Source organism: Mytilus californianus, unplaced genomic scaffold (genome assembly GCF_021869535.1).
Source record: "Mytilus californianus isolate M0D057914Y unplaced genomic scaffold, xbMytCali1.0.p SCAF_5, whole genome shotgun sequence".
In the NCBI taxonomy this organism is placed as follows: domain Eukaryota; kingdom Metazoa; phylum Mollusca; class Bivalvia; order Mytilida; family Mytilidae; genus Mytilus; species Mytilus californianus.
In genome coordinates this window covers 6,495,818-6,509,107 of record NW_026262701.1, presented here as the reverse complement: position 1 = coordinate 6,509,107, position 13,290 = coordinate 6,495,818, and the positions used below count along the sequence as shown (strand labels likewise).

The 13,290-nt window shown below is 31.5% G+C and overlaps 1 protein-coding gene across 6 annotated transcripts in view; it reads right to left on the bottom strand.

Moving 5' to 3' along the window:
• Positions 1-6,753: 6,753 nt before the first annotated feature.
• LOC127701558 (MORN repeat-containing protein 1-like) overlaps positions 6,754-13,290 on the bottom strand; it is a 34,969-nt gene continuing 28,432 nt past the window's right edge. For all 6 annotated transcript variants that reach the window (XM_052205496.1, XM_052205495.1, XM_052205497.1 and 3 more), the window contains one exon: positions 6,754-9,481. In XM_052205496.1, the coding sequence (XP_052061456.1) occupies positions 9,421-9,481 (61 nt within the window). In that variant the 3' untranslated portion in view covers positions 6,754-9,420. The remainder of the gene's footprint in view (positions 9,482-13,290) is intronic.

Genomic DNA, 13,290 nt, shown 5'->3' with positions numbered 1-13,290 from the left:
GACACGAAGAGGAGGTTTGGCCAGGATGCCAGGCTTCTTATTGTGGTCTTGAGGTTAATAATTACGAAAAAGGCATATCAAGACAATTACTAGAACTGCAATTCTAATTAAACAGGCTGGGCAGGTTAGCATCATACTATTCATATTCTCTCAAATTTCAACCATTGTCCAGTAATTTGGCACTACTGTAGCAAAAAAAATCTTTTAAAATGGAATAAATGCAAAAAAGAGCTCTAAGATTCATCTATGAAGATTAGAAACAGCAGTACTTCCGAGAGTCAGAACTAACACGTGTGGTTTTAAATAGTATCGCTATATTGCTGTACAAATGTGGAATGAGCTGCCTACAACAATGGTCTCATGGTAACATCATTTGACCAATTTAAAAAAAGCTGGACCAAGTACCGTGAAACATATACGATCCAACTAACAGCTCATGCCAGTGCGGTGCATGCATGCATTTTTGTTATTTAATGTTTACTTATTCAATGTTATATCTAGTCTCACTATTTTTAATTTATACCACCTTTGATAAGTGTTTAGTGTGACGATAAATTTTCACTTTTGTTCTCGTACTAGGAACAACAAAAGTTTTTATTTTGTAAAAATTAGTTCTGTACTCCATGTATACTTTACTACAAAATTATTTGTATTTACCTGTGTACGTTATTTTATTTGGCGGCATTTTGTCCAAGGTTATGGTTGTCTTTCTGATATTGTTTTACATCTAAACCCCTTAATTGTTTTATTAATTTAGTATTTACATTGTGTCATAAATCAAAGTTATTCGTTCAGTGTATGTTCACTTGTTTTTGTTAATATGTCTTTTGATTGAGTTAAGCCATTTCAATTGATATTTTATAGTGTGTCTTTCTATGTTGTGATGTTACACTATTGTTTCAGGTAGGGTGAAGGTTGGCGCCTATTAAAACGTTTAAACCCGCTGCATTTGTTTGCACATGTCCTAAGCCAGGAACCTGATGTTCAGTGGTTGTCGTTTGTTGATGTGGTTCATAAGTGTTTCTCGTTTCTCGTTTTTTATAAAGATCAGACCGTTTGTTTTCCTGTTATAATGGTTTTACACTAGTCATTTTTGGGGCCCTTAATAGCTTGCTGTTCGATGTGAGCCAATGCTCCGTGTTGAAGGCCGTACTTTGACCTATAATTGTTCACTTTTACAAATTGTGACTTGGATAGAGAGTTGTCTCATTGGCACTCATACCACATCTTCTTATATCTATATAGTGCTTGTGATTTTTTTTGTTTTTTGTTTTTTGATTTTGTTTGACTGCTTCATTTGTATAGCTTTTTCTTATCTACTATGCTTAAACAACTGACATCAAAAACCCAAGTTTTGCGGTTTTTTTAGTGTAAGGGGGCAGCACTGAGCAATCAAGTATCTACAAGGACATGTTTAATAAGTGAAAAATATTGAGATCTGATATAAAAAAAAATATGTTTATTAACAACCAATTATTATTTATTAGTACTTAAATCAAAGAATCAATGAATTTTTATACAAAATTGTAAGCGTATAGATTATCGGGTTTTCTACCCATTGTATCGTAAAATGTCAGCCGCGATCCACAATGTGAACCTTGTAGTCGCCGAGTGAGCGCAGCAAACGAGTTACAAGCTTCACATTGAGAATAGAGAATAATGGGGTACAAAAGTATAAAGAATAATTGTTGAAAATATAAAAAAAATTAGGTAATATAATACTAATCACAGAAATGAACAATGTACAGAATAAAGAAATCATCTGATTACAGAAAAATAATAGAAATTTTTTACAGAATAAGCGTTATTTTTAAAGATAAAGAAAAATGCCCTACAAATTTAAAGAATACAGAAATTAAGGACCCCATCCAGACCCTCAGATAAGCTATACCAAATAAAATATGAAAATGAAATTAAGGAGGTGTGGTATTATTATTACCAATCAGACACCTATCCACCATCGAAAGCTTGTTCAAAATTACAATAATGCGTAGAATATTCAAACCAAAGTGTCTCATTATTAATGCATTCATATGACAATTGAAGGAATCAATTTTAATGAATATTTATATATGTATATATAGAGTTAATATACATTCAAATTGTTTTTACTTTGTACTTTATTGTTTTTGTTTAAATGAATACCTAATCCTGTTCATTATGAAACAAGGAGATGTGGTATTATTACGAACGATACAACTATCACCAGTGTCTAAATAATGTGGATTTAAGCAATTATAGGTAAGGCCTTCAACAATGAGCAAAACGCATACTCTATATAGTCAGCTATACTAAAATGCCCCGATATGACAAAATGCTCCTATGCTTCTTGTGACTGAGCTCTTTTCAAAAGGAAAATAAACATCTTCTTCTCTGATGTATGCTAGTTTAATGTATGGAATATGTTTTCATCTGTCTCAGTTGCGTCGAGGTACGAAAATAATGGTTACATGTAATGGTGGATTTTACTCAAATGATATATTACGTTCTCAGTGCATGTTACGGTGACGGAATTATACTTCCCATATATTATATATTATTTTCAATGTTTGAGTATGCTCGTGGGCTAAGAAGCACAACAGATGATTCATTTATTGATGCATATATTTGTAATGAAACGATGTATGTGAATCATGTTATAACATGGTTTTTGTAAGGGCTATGTCTGGCCTGCGATTGCAGTGTAAAAGTGTAATGTTGACCTAAAAAGAGAGTCCTTTTATCAGTAAAATACAGAATTTGAAAAAAAAAATCAAACTTTTTTTAAATGCTATTTCTTGGTCTTGATGATTAGCGTATGTCCAAACTTCAGAACAATCCATGAAGGTTTACACATTTATATTTGTCAAAAAAATCCAATCCCAGACTGTCTGTAAATGTTCAAATGGACCCTAAGGTTAAAATAGCTCCCGTTTAACTCAAAATTTACTCTGAGTACAGACAAACCTGTGTATCTGGAAAAGTTTTAAGGCATAGCATGCGATAGATAAATAAAATTCAAATGCATTTTATGTATTAGAAAATTAAAAACTTAATTGGATTTTGCAGTGCACTTTTTTCGTCCCTGCAGAAGATGACTAGTAAAATTAACAAACAGTTGAAATTCACTTGATATGGTCCACTCAGTGACACAGTTTAAATCACCAATTATTGTCTGGCTATTGCCCATTTCAATCAATACAGTTCACTTCAATTATAACCTACGGGGAAGTTCTCAAACCTCTTCCCAACTTTGTTTATTTTGGCATTTTCTGTAGGAATGGAATAAAGTGCACTGCAAAATCCAGTAAAGTTTTTAATATTCTAAAACATTAAATGCATTTGAACTTTATTTATCTAGCGCATGCTATACCTTAAAACTTTTCCAGATACACAGACACGGTGACAGGTTTGTCTGTACTCAAAAGTAAATTTTGAGGTGAAAACGCAGCCATTTTAGTCATAGGGTCCACATGAACCTTAACTGTAAAAACAAGTTCATCAATAAAAAAATCCTGAAAATGAACAAAATATATTTTCCAAAGTTTGCTTCAGACATTACCCCTTAATCATAACAAAAAATCTGCCAAAGTTTCATGAAATTGTATGAAGGTTTGACAAAGTAATTGATGTGTAACAAACTTTAACCACAGACTGTACCTACTAGTTGACTGTAAAAAAAATCTAAGTCCATTTATCAGTAAAATACGGAAAATGAAAATAAACATTTAAAAAATTTTGCTCTGAATACTGTATTTTGGTCAATTACACGCTTCGGTCCAAATTTCATAATATTCCATGAAGGTTTGACAAAGTTATCGATGACTGAAAAGCTTTAACCTCAGACTGAGCCTGAGTGTTAACTGTCAAAAACCAAGGATACTTACTATACAAATCCTTGCAAAAACTAGGTCCATTTATCAGTAAAATACAAATTTTTTTGATACTGTCTTTTGTGGCTATGATAAGTGGAACATATCCGTGGTCATCTGTGACACTATTACATAAGCTAAAATGTCCCTTTGGTACCTTTCGCCTCTCTTGTAAAACTTTCGAAGGGATGACTTCAACTAAATCATTAGGAACCCATGTTAAAATCTGGGAATAGTATACTGACCAATATATTATGTCCCAGGTTCAAACCCTTGTAACCTGCAACCCTTTATCAAGAAGACGATTGTAAACGCAATCCCTGTTATATTGTATTACTTCTTTCTAGATGTTAATTAAGATATGAAGCAGACTTAACTGTAAATCTGTAGTATCATTTATTTCAAATCTAATGGGATATAAATGCAATCAACAGTCATCAAAGTTTGAACTTTTCATTGAGAGGACATCATCTTTACAGCAGAATGTAAAGTTAAAGGATAATGCTAATTCCTTTTCATTCTTCTTGATAACCTCCTGCATGGAGTTTGGAGCAACAAGTCTGCAAGAAGAGGAGCACAGTTGGTTCACATAGGAAAACCAACTGTCTGTTGAAAAAAAAACATGTCTACCAAACATAACAAATATGTTGTCAATAAAAAAATTAAGTATCTTGAAGATGTTGTAGTAACTTGTAGGCTCTTGTTTTCGATATCATAAACTAGTCAAAACATTTACTAAATTTTATCATCGGTGTAAGGACATCATTCGTAAATATAACTCAACATGCGTTCGGGTATTTCACATCCAATCTTTTATGGTAATATTCTTTACAAAGCACAAAAATGTCAGTATTCACCTCAAAAGCTAACAAAACCTTTAAACAGACTTATTAAGAAGGGATATAGTTACGATACTGTTGTCAGGTCATTAAAGATGGCATATTTTGGTATTGATATTGATTCACTTATAGGGTCTTTGCATCGGAATTAAACATATTTATTATAAAACCAGTTGTTGGCATGACACGGGTTATGTTCTTCTCAAATATTTTATGATGGTATAATACTAAACCCCTAACAGGAGGGATTGTGCCTGATATTCATATGATGAAGACATAATCTTTCAATCAGTTTAATTGAGGTCTGGAGCTGGCATGTCAGTAACTGCTAGTAGTCTGTTGTTATTTATGTATTATTGTCATTTTGTTTATTTTCTTTTGTTTCCTATTCTGACATCAGACTCGAACTTCTCTTAAACTGAGTTTTAGTTTGCGTACTGTTGTACGTTTGTTTTTTCTACATTGGCTAGAGGTATCGGGGGAGGGTTGAGATCTCAAAAAACATGTTTAACCCCGCCGCATTTTTTGCGCTTGTCCCAAGTCAGGAGCCTCTGGCCTTTGTTAGTCTTGAATCATTTTTAATTTTAGTTTCTTGTGTATAATTTGGAGTTTAGTATGACGTCCATTATCACTGAACTAGTATACATATTTGTTTAGGGGCCAGCTGAAGGACGCCTCCGGGTGCGGGAGTTTCTCGCTGCATTAAAGACCCATTGGTGGCCTTCGGCTGTTGTCTGCTCTATGGTCGGGTTGTTGTCTCTTTGACACATTCCCCATTTCCATTTTCAATTTTATCTGTTTTGATTGCTGATCACTGCAAATAGAAGTTAATAATTTGGAAAAAGGTTGTGTTGAGCATTTATGAGGACTAGCAATATTACATTGTTAGCTCACCGGGGCCCGAAGGACCCCATGTGAGCTTCTGCCATCACTTGACGTCCGTCGTCGTCCGTCGTCTGTCGTCGTCTGTCGGTTTTTGCACAATAAAAAAGAGGGGTAAAAAAAAAAAACATAATTCAAGGGCAATAACTTCTATGAAGAATGGACTGACAATTTCAGCAATGTTGACTCATTTGTCTATTCTGTCTTGCTCATCCTTATTTCTGAGTAAATCTATTATAGTTTTTGAATAAAATGCAAAGATTGGTAAAAAACATAATTAAAGATAATAACTTCTATAAGGTGTGGACTGACAATATCTGCCATGTTAATATGTTTGCTCATCATTTTTGCTATCTAGATTTTCTTTATCTTCTATATTTTTGGGAAAAAATGCAAAATTTGGTAAAAATCTTCATTTAGTGGCAATAACTCTTGTTAGTAGCAGAGTGATGATTTTAGCAATGCAGAAAAACCTATAGATCATTTTTTTGGTATATTAAAGTTTCTCTTCATCTATTATAGTTTTCAAGATAATGGGCAAAAATGCAAAAAATTGGTAAAAATGATTTGGGTCATGTTTGACTTATTTGTAGATCTTGTCTTGCTTATCATTTTTGTAATGTACAGTTTACCTCTATCTTTTATAGTTTTCATTTTGGTATCAATGGACAGTAGGTAAAACTCAACATTCTGAACATCCATGCCTCAGTCAGATTATCTCTTTCTATAGCAGTTTTCAAAATAATAAGACAAAACTTGCATTTTACACCTATGTTCTTTTTTAGCCATGTCAGCCATGTTTGTTGGTAGGTGGGATCATTTAACATATTTGATTTTAAACAAGATACCCCAGTGATGATGGGAGCCAAGTTTGGTTACAATTGGCCCAGTAGTTTCAGAGGAGCAGGATTTTGTAAAAGTTAATCTATGGAAAAGACAACGACCATGGATGAAAGAGGCCAAGTGATAAAAATAGCTCAATGTAGCCTTAAAGTTAAGCGAGATTTTAGACTGCAACCCAATATAACTGGTTAATCGGTTTAACTGTCTTAATCACAAAAAACAAATTATGGACTCTGCTCCCACTGGAAACAGCATGCCTAAGTCTCTCATCTGCAACTTTGTCTAGGAGACAGAAAAACTAACAGAGATGACTTGGGGGATAAGAGTTAAACACCCAATTGATTTCATGTTTATTAATCAATTAATTAAGCAAAATATAAAATATGTAAAAAAATAAAATCTATAAAATATGAAAAATGTATCTGTTATTATAACAATTTATAAAATAATATATATTTTCTAACAAGAAAGAGGGAGGTATCAACATCAACATCAACCAGACACAATAACTTAAATAAAATAAATATGTTTTATACAACTATCTCTTATTGCAGGAACAACCTAAAATTATAACTGGAATTTACATATTTCAAGGAGTAATCATTTCACCTTTGTGATGGATATAATCTTCTCCCAAATCTAAGATTTTAATTTTCAGATTTCATGACAACTACTGGAAGTTTAATGATGGTATAACTTTATAAAATTAAGATGGTGGGGTATGATTGAAAATGAGACAACTATCCACCAGAGTTCAAATGAAGTAGATGTAAGCAATTATAGGCATCCAAAGGGCCTTCAACAATGAGAAAAACCTATACCGTATAGTCTGCTATAAAAGGCCCCGACATGAAAAATATGAAACAATTCATTTAAGAAAACTAACAGCCTAATTTATAACAACACAATTTTTGAAAAACAAACATGAACCAACGACAACCACTGAACTACAGGACTGGGACATAAAGAATGTGGTGGGGTCAAACATGTTTGTGAGCACTCAACCCTCCCCTAACCTGGGACAGTGGTGAAACAGCACAACATAAAAACTATTTTAATAGTACAAATAATACATGCTGATAATCCTAATTCTATCTTTAAGGTCAGTGGTGACTCAGAATTTTTTTATTAAGAAAAAAAAGTTACGTTTGCCTTCAATACCAAGGGTCATCATACTGAGATATATACAGCTTCCACAATGACATAAAGGAGAAGTCAGACACCCTAGAGAGGACTTAACCTTCCTAAATAATATTATAGCTTCATAATAGGACTTTTCATGAATAAGTACCTATGCAAATAAAATGGGATATAAGGTCAATGGGGTCAATGAGACAACAATACAACAAGTAACTGCTTCTAAAATTGGTCTAAAAACAAATCAAATGATATATCTTTCTTAAAGATGTTTTGTGTTGATGGAAATCTTGTCCGAGTCAGCGGTTCTTATTGTGAAAGGGGTATCTAAATTTGTCTTTTAAAAACTGTACACATTTGTCTTACATTAAAAAACTTTAATCCAGGTTTTAATTGATGGAAAGATGTCATTTTACAATTTCAAAAATGGATCACCATAGGAACAATATATTAGCTACTTCAAGAATATTATTTACAAACAAAATTCGTATGATTATTGAGAAGTCTTTGGTTTTTCTAGAACTTAATTGCAAAAAAACAAATAAACATCTACCGCAAGTACTTTATCAACTTTGAAATATTTATGAATGAACCTATACATCTGTTTTCAGAATGATGATTTGATTTTTCTTACAAGCAGTAAGGTTAATAAAGGATATTTTATGAAGAATCATATACTGTGTATTCATAATTATTCATGAGGTATCTTTTTTTTTTGGCAGAGTTTTGAGGTATATAGATAAACCATGAATGCAAATATTCTATAACTTTGTAAACAGAAATTAAGTATCCACGTAAAATAATATATCCCAAATCCAGGTCAATTAGTACCCACAAATAATACATGAATCCACAGTACTTTGATAACTTCATTAAATCTTTCTACTACCAGAATTAACATCATCAGTCATTTTTTTTCTACTATTTCTATAAAACCTTTTTTTTAGAAATTATCGTACTTAGTGCCTGTCAATACTAGACAATACAGACACTTCTGTAAATTTTGTCATCATGAGAACATATGTCTGACCTTACAAAGAAGAAGTGATTGTTTTTTTAAGTCAATAGGGTGAAGTGTATCAAATCTCAATACAGTAGTTTCACAAATAGAAATAAGGATTTAAGCCTCATTTTGACACAGTGTGTAAAATACTACAACTAAACATATATAAAATGACAAACTTAAAAGGTGACTAGTAGCTACAGACATCAATATACATCAATATTTGAATTATTCAATAAAAGTATTAATTGTGCCATAAAACATGAACGACTGGCTGAAACTTTGTCTCCATAGGCAGCTATCAAAAATGTATCTTCACTGAAGATAAAATATTTACAACTGAAGGAAGCAATCCCCGTATTACAACACTACTGAAATGCCATATCATTATTCTAGGGAAAAATCTTAATTTGATCTAAATTCAGTGAATAGTGAATACTTTATTGAAGATCTCCTGGTATTTGGAGTCTACACTCAGGAATTAAATTTACAGGACGTCCATGCATTGTATGACAGCAAAATTTTTACCAATTACATCAAGTTTACTCACAAATATGAACTTAAATGCATAAATAATGTTTAAAATGGATGTAAAACAAAAGCATTTGAAAAACTGTAACAAATTCGAAAATTAATAAAAGTAAAAGCAATCACAATAAGGAATTTGAATACCAGTCTAAAATTCCAAAAATTAAAAACAAAAGCACAGAATATTTAATTTGATAAACATATATGAACCCCCTTCATCTACTTTCTCAAAAAAATTGCTGGATGGCCCCTTGTTATTAATTCCCTATAATCTTGTCACAAGGCAGTAGTTATAAGTAAATGAAAGACTATCATTCAGCACTAGGCTGTACAATCATCAATCGTCCAACTCTTCTGTTGCTACCATAGAACGTTTGATGTGCTGTGATGTGTCCCATCTGAAATACAAACAAGTTTGTGTTAACATTTTTAAAAGCACTGTTTCGTTATTTCTTAAAGTATATAAATATAATCAGGCATTTTTCGTTATGTGGCACTGAATACATGTATCAATAGAATCAGGCATTTTTTCGTTATTTGGCACTGAATATCAATAGAATCTGGCATTTTTTTATATATCTTTTGGAACACAAAGCTGACATCTTTAAAAATATGTAAATTTAAGTTTATTGAAGGATAATGTAAAAGTCAGTAATACAAGCTTTAGATAAAAACAGAACCTCTCGGAGCTATTCCTCGGTCATAGGCTTAATAATTCTATCTATTTTCTGACATAATACATACTGTGGATTTATTATTATTCGTGGGATACCAATTTTAGTAGTAAAGGTAATCCACGAATTGAAATGTTCAACGAATCACAAATTTTCTAAAATGTATGCAGACTTTGGCGAAACCACTAAATCAAATATCCACAAAAATGCAAGTTTTCCTCAATCCACAAAAATTGGTATCCTCGAAAATAAATAAATCCACAGTATCCATTCACTTATTTTGTTCTTTTTAGAACAAACAGTTGGACCTTTAATTAATCTAATCAAAATGTCTCACTACTAAATTTATGATTTTGTCAGCTTTCCTAACTTTAAATTCTTATACTGTGCTAATAAACAACAACTTATCATAGGTTTGGCATTCTATATGCTGTATAAAAATCATTGAACCAAAACTGCCTTGGCAAATAAGAAAATAATTATAATTTTATACTACAAAACCTAAGCATTAAGGGGAGATTCAATACAATGTATAGACTACTCAAGCTCTCCCAACTGTCTAGAAAAAAACTAATTTGGGATCAAATTTTACTACAAATTAGAAACAACTATTAAAGCAATACCTGGTTGTAAAAAAATAGATATTACAAGGTTATTAAAGCATTAACTTAATTATTATCTATAGTTAAAACAAAAAGCTGTGTATCTATAATTATAAATGTGCACATATGTTGATTCTGATTATCAATAAATACATATGTCAAACAAGTACTACAATAAGCCTTGAACTCTGCTGGTAACCTCCTTAAATTATAATTTGTGTGAAAATAATTTTTATATATATTTGTAAGGCTATATGTGTTTGCAGTTGTCCACCTCTGTATTAAGTGAGATCAAAATTTAAGATTATAATTCCTTTCAAGATAAGAAATGCATGCCTCCAATGCAGGACTGCAGTTGGATGAACATTAGTTTTTTTTTCTTTATCTAGATGAATAATATTTAATCAAAATTTGTAAAAGTTGCAAGGTTTTTTGGCTTGTATAATACAACCATGGACAACATAAAACCTTGGTTTTTAAAAATAAATAAAAAAGAACTAAAACCTATGCATTTCAATACTGCAGTGTTGGTATATCTTGTCTAGCCACACAACTAATTTTACTTAAATATCCCTAAAATTCTGCAGTGTTTTATTACCATAGCAATAAATTATATTTTCTATATATTACCTGTACATGTATGATTATTTTCTAAACAGAAAATACATATTCACAATAAAAATATGATTTTTTTGCTTATGAATATAAGTTTGCATAACATTCAGAAAACATCATTTAATCCATGTTCAAAGATACCGAAATGGTGCCTAAAATATAGGTGGTTGAAGAGTATATCAATAAAAACAATTGTTGCAGTTGACTCCTCAAATCTCCATTTCTTTACATGAAAGTCTATAGTAGCTGTGGAGAATGCTTTATTCTGTCCTTTTATGTCAACCAGTGCCTATCCTACCAAAGCTTAATCATTAAACACAGGAGTAGAATTTTAATCTTGTAGCTTAATTTTTGGTTTAGGAGATCTAGATATTTTTCTTTTTGCTAATTGTTTGTTTTCTTTTTAGTGTTTTACACCATTTTTGGTATATTTGGCAGCAAGATTTTGTCAGTGGGGGAAGCTAGAGTATCTGGCAAGGACCATCAACTTTTGACAAGAAAATTGGAAACCTTTGTCAATTAAGATTGATGTTGACCACACAATGCCACAAGCTGTTTGATCTCACAACCCTTAGAGTTGACAGCCAATCACTGTAGATGAACTTCTTATACCCTTGGCCACCAAAGTACCATTTGCAAATTGTAAAAATAAATTCCATAACATACATGAACAACAATTAAGGGATGGTAAATTAAACAAACTGTATATAAAAAATAATCTGACAAAACCAATATATGTTCACATACAAGTAAATAAAAATACTTATATTATAAGAAACTTAAATTTGTTGACAACAATTGCATCTGCTTACCAAACCATGTCATATCTAGCTAAAAATCATCTACAAATATTCAGTATTGCAGAAAATGACTTTAGTTAGTTTTGTAAAATACTTGGTTATGAAAGCAACTGACAGAGTTGTGTAACTTTCCTACCTTGACTTAGCTACCACTATCTCATATTTCATATAACAAATTATAACTTATACCTGTTTTTTGTGTTTCTCTCAAAATATCTTTAATGTATATCAATAAAAGGATAACGCATGTTAGAGGTAACATTAGCCCTAAAATCATCTGGTCTTCAACATTTCTTTAATTCTAAGAATTATATTGAATATTGAATATATATTGAATCTGCACACTTTAATAAAATATTATTAATTTTGTTAAAAGTATGTCCATTTCATTTGTTGTTTTCCAAATTATGGTAAAATGGCTAAATTGCAGAAAAATTATATTGATCACAACCCTTGCTCAAAGAGATATATACATAAGAAGTGTATTTTTGAATTATTTATTTGCTGGCAAAAAAGCCAATTTCAGTGTGTAAAAAAATATCTTATATTTTGAAGATCATGTGCTCACTCTTGGATGTCATTTATGTCTTTGTGTCGTTGGGTTGCTGTACTTTTGATGTGTGCCCCACCTCTCCTTTTATTTACATATATTTAGAATGCTTTGATAGTATGTGTTCTTCTCATCAACTTGCCAATGTGTCTATAAAGTATTTTGTCAAAGCCCAAACAAATTAGGTATGAAACAATTTTTTTTGTAAAAATTTGTCATTAAAATTTCTAATTGTATAACCTTAAATCAAAAAAGAAACTAAGAAGAAATAAAAACTGTAATTATGTAATTATTGCAATTTTTTGAATTTTCACAAACTTGAAAATAATTTTATTTTCGTGCAAGTGACAGGTGTATTGGGAGGTACTTAAATAATAAATGGATGGATAGTCTAAGTATTTAAGTATTATGAATAATTTTTTAATTTTTATATTGTGCGTGGTTTAGGTTTAAATAAATGGAGAATGTGTCCATAGGACACAGATGATGCCCCCGCTTGCATATAACGTTATAAAGGGGCATTACTCGAAAACGATAAAAGTGACGCCACCCAAATTTGAACTTGATCTGAGCTTTGTTGTAATAAGAATTGTGTAGTATATAAGTTTCATAACATTTAGTTGAGGCAAACTAAAGTTAGAGAACGGAAATGAGATTTTTTTCCATATATAAAGGTACATAACTTCAGAACAGTAAATGTGACACCACCCAAATTCCAACTTGATCTGTGTTTTGTAATAATTAGCATTGTGTACAAGTTTCATAATATTTTGGTTGAGGACAACTAAAGTTAGAGAATGTAAACCAATTTGGGGATGTACGTACAGACGTACGTACGTATGGATGGACAGACAGACTGACAGACAAGGGTAACACTTAATGCCCCCTATGCTACGGTGGGGGCATAAAAAGTGCCTCCTAATTTAACACCCCAAACTAAATTATTGATCAGGCCAAAGTGAAGTT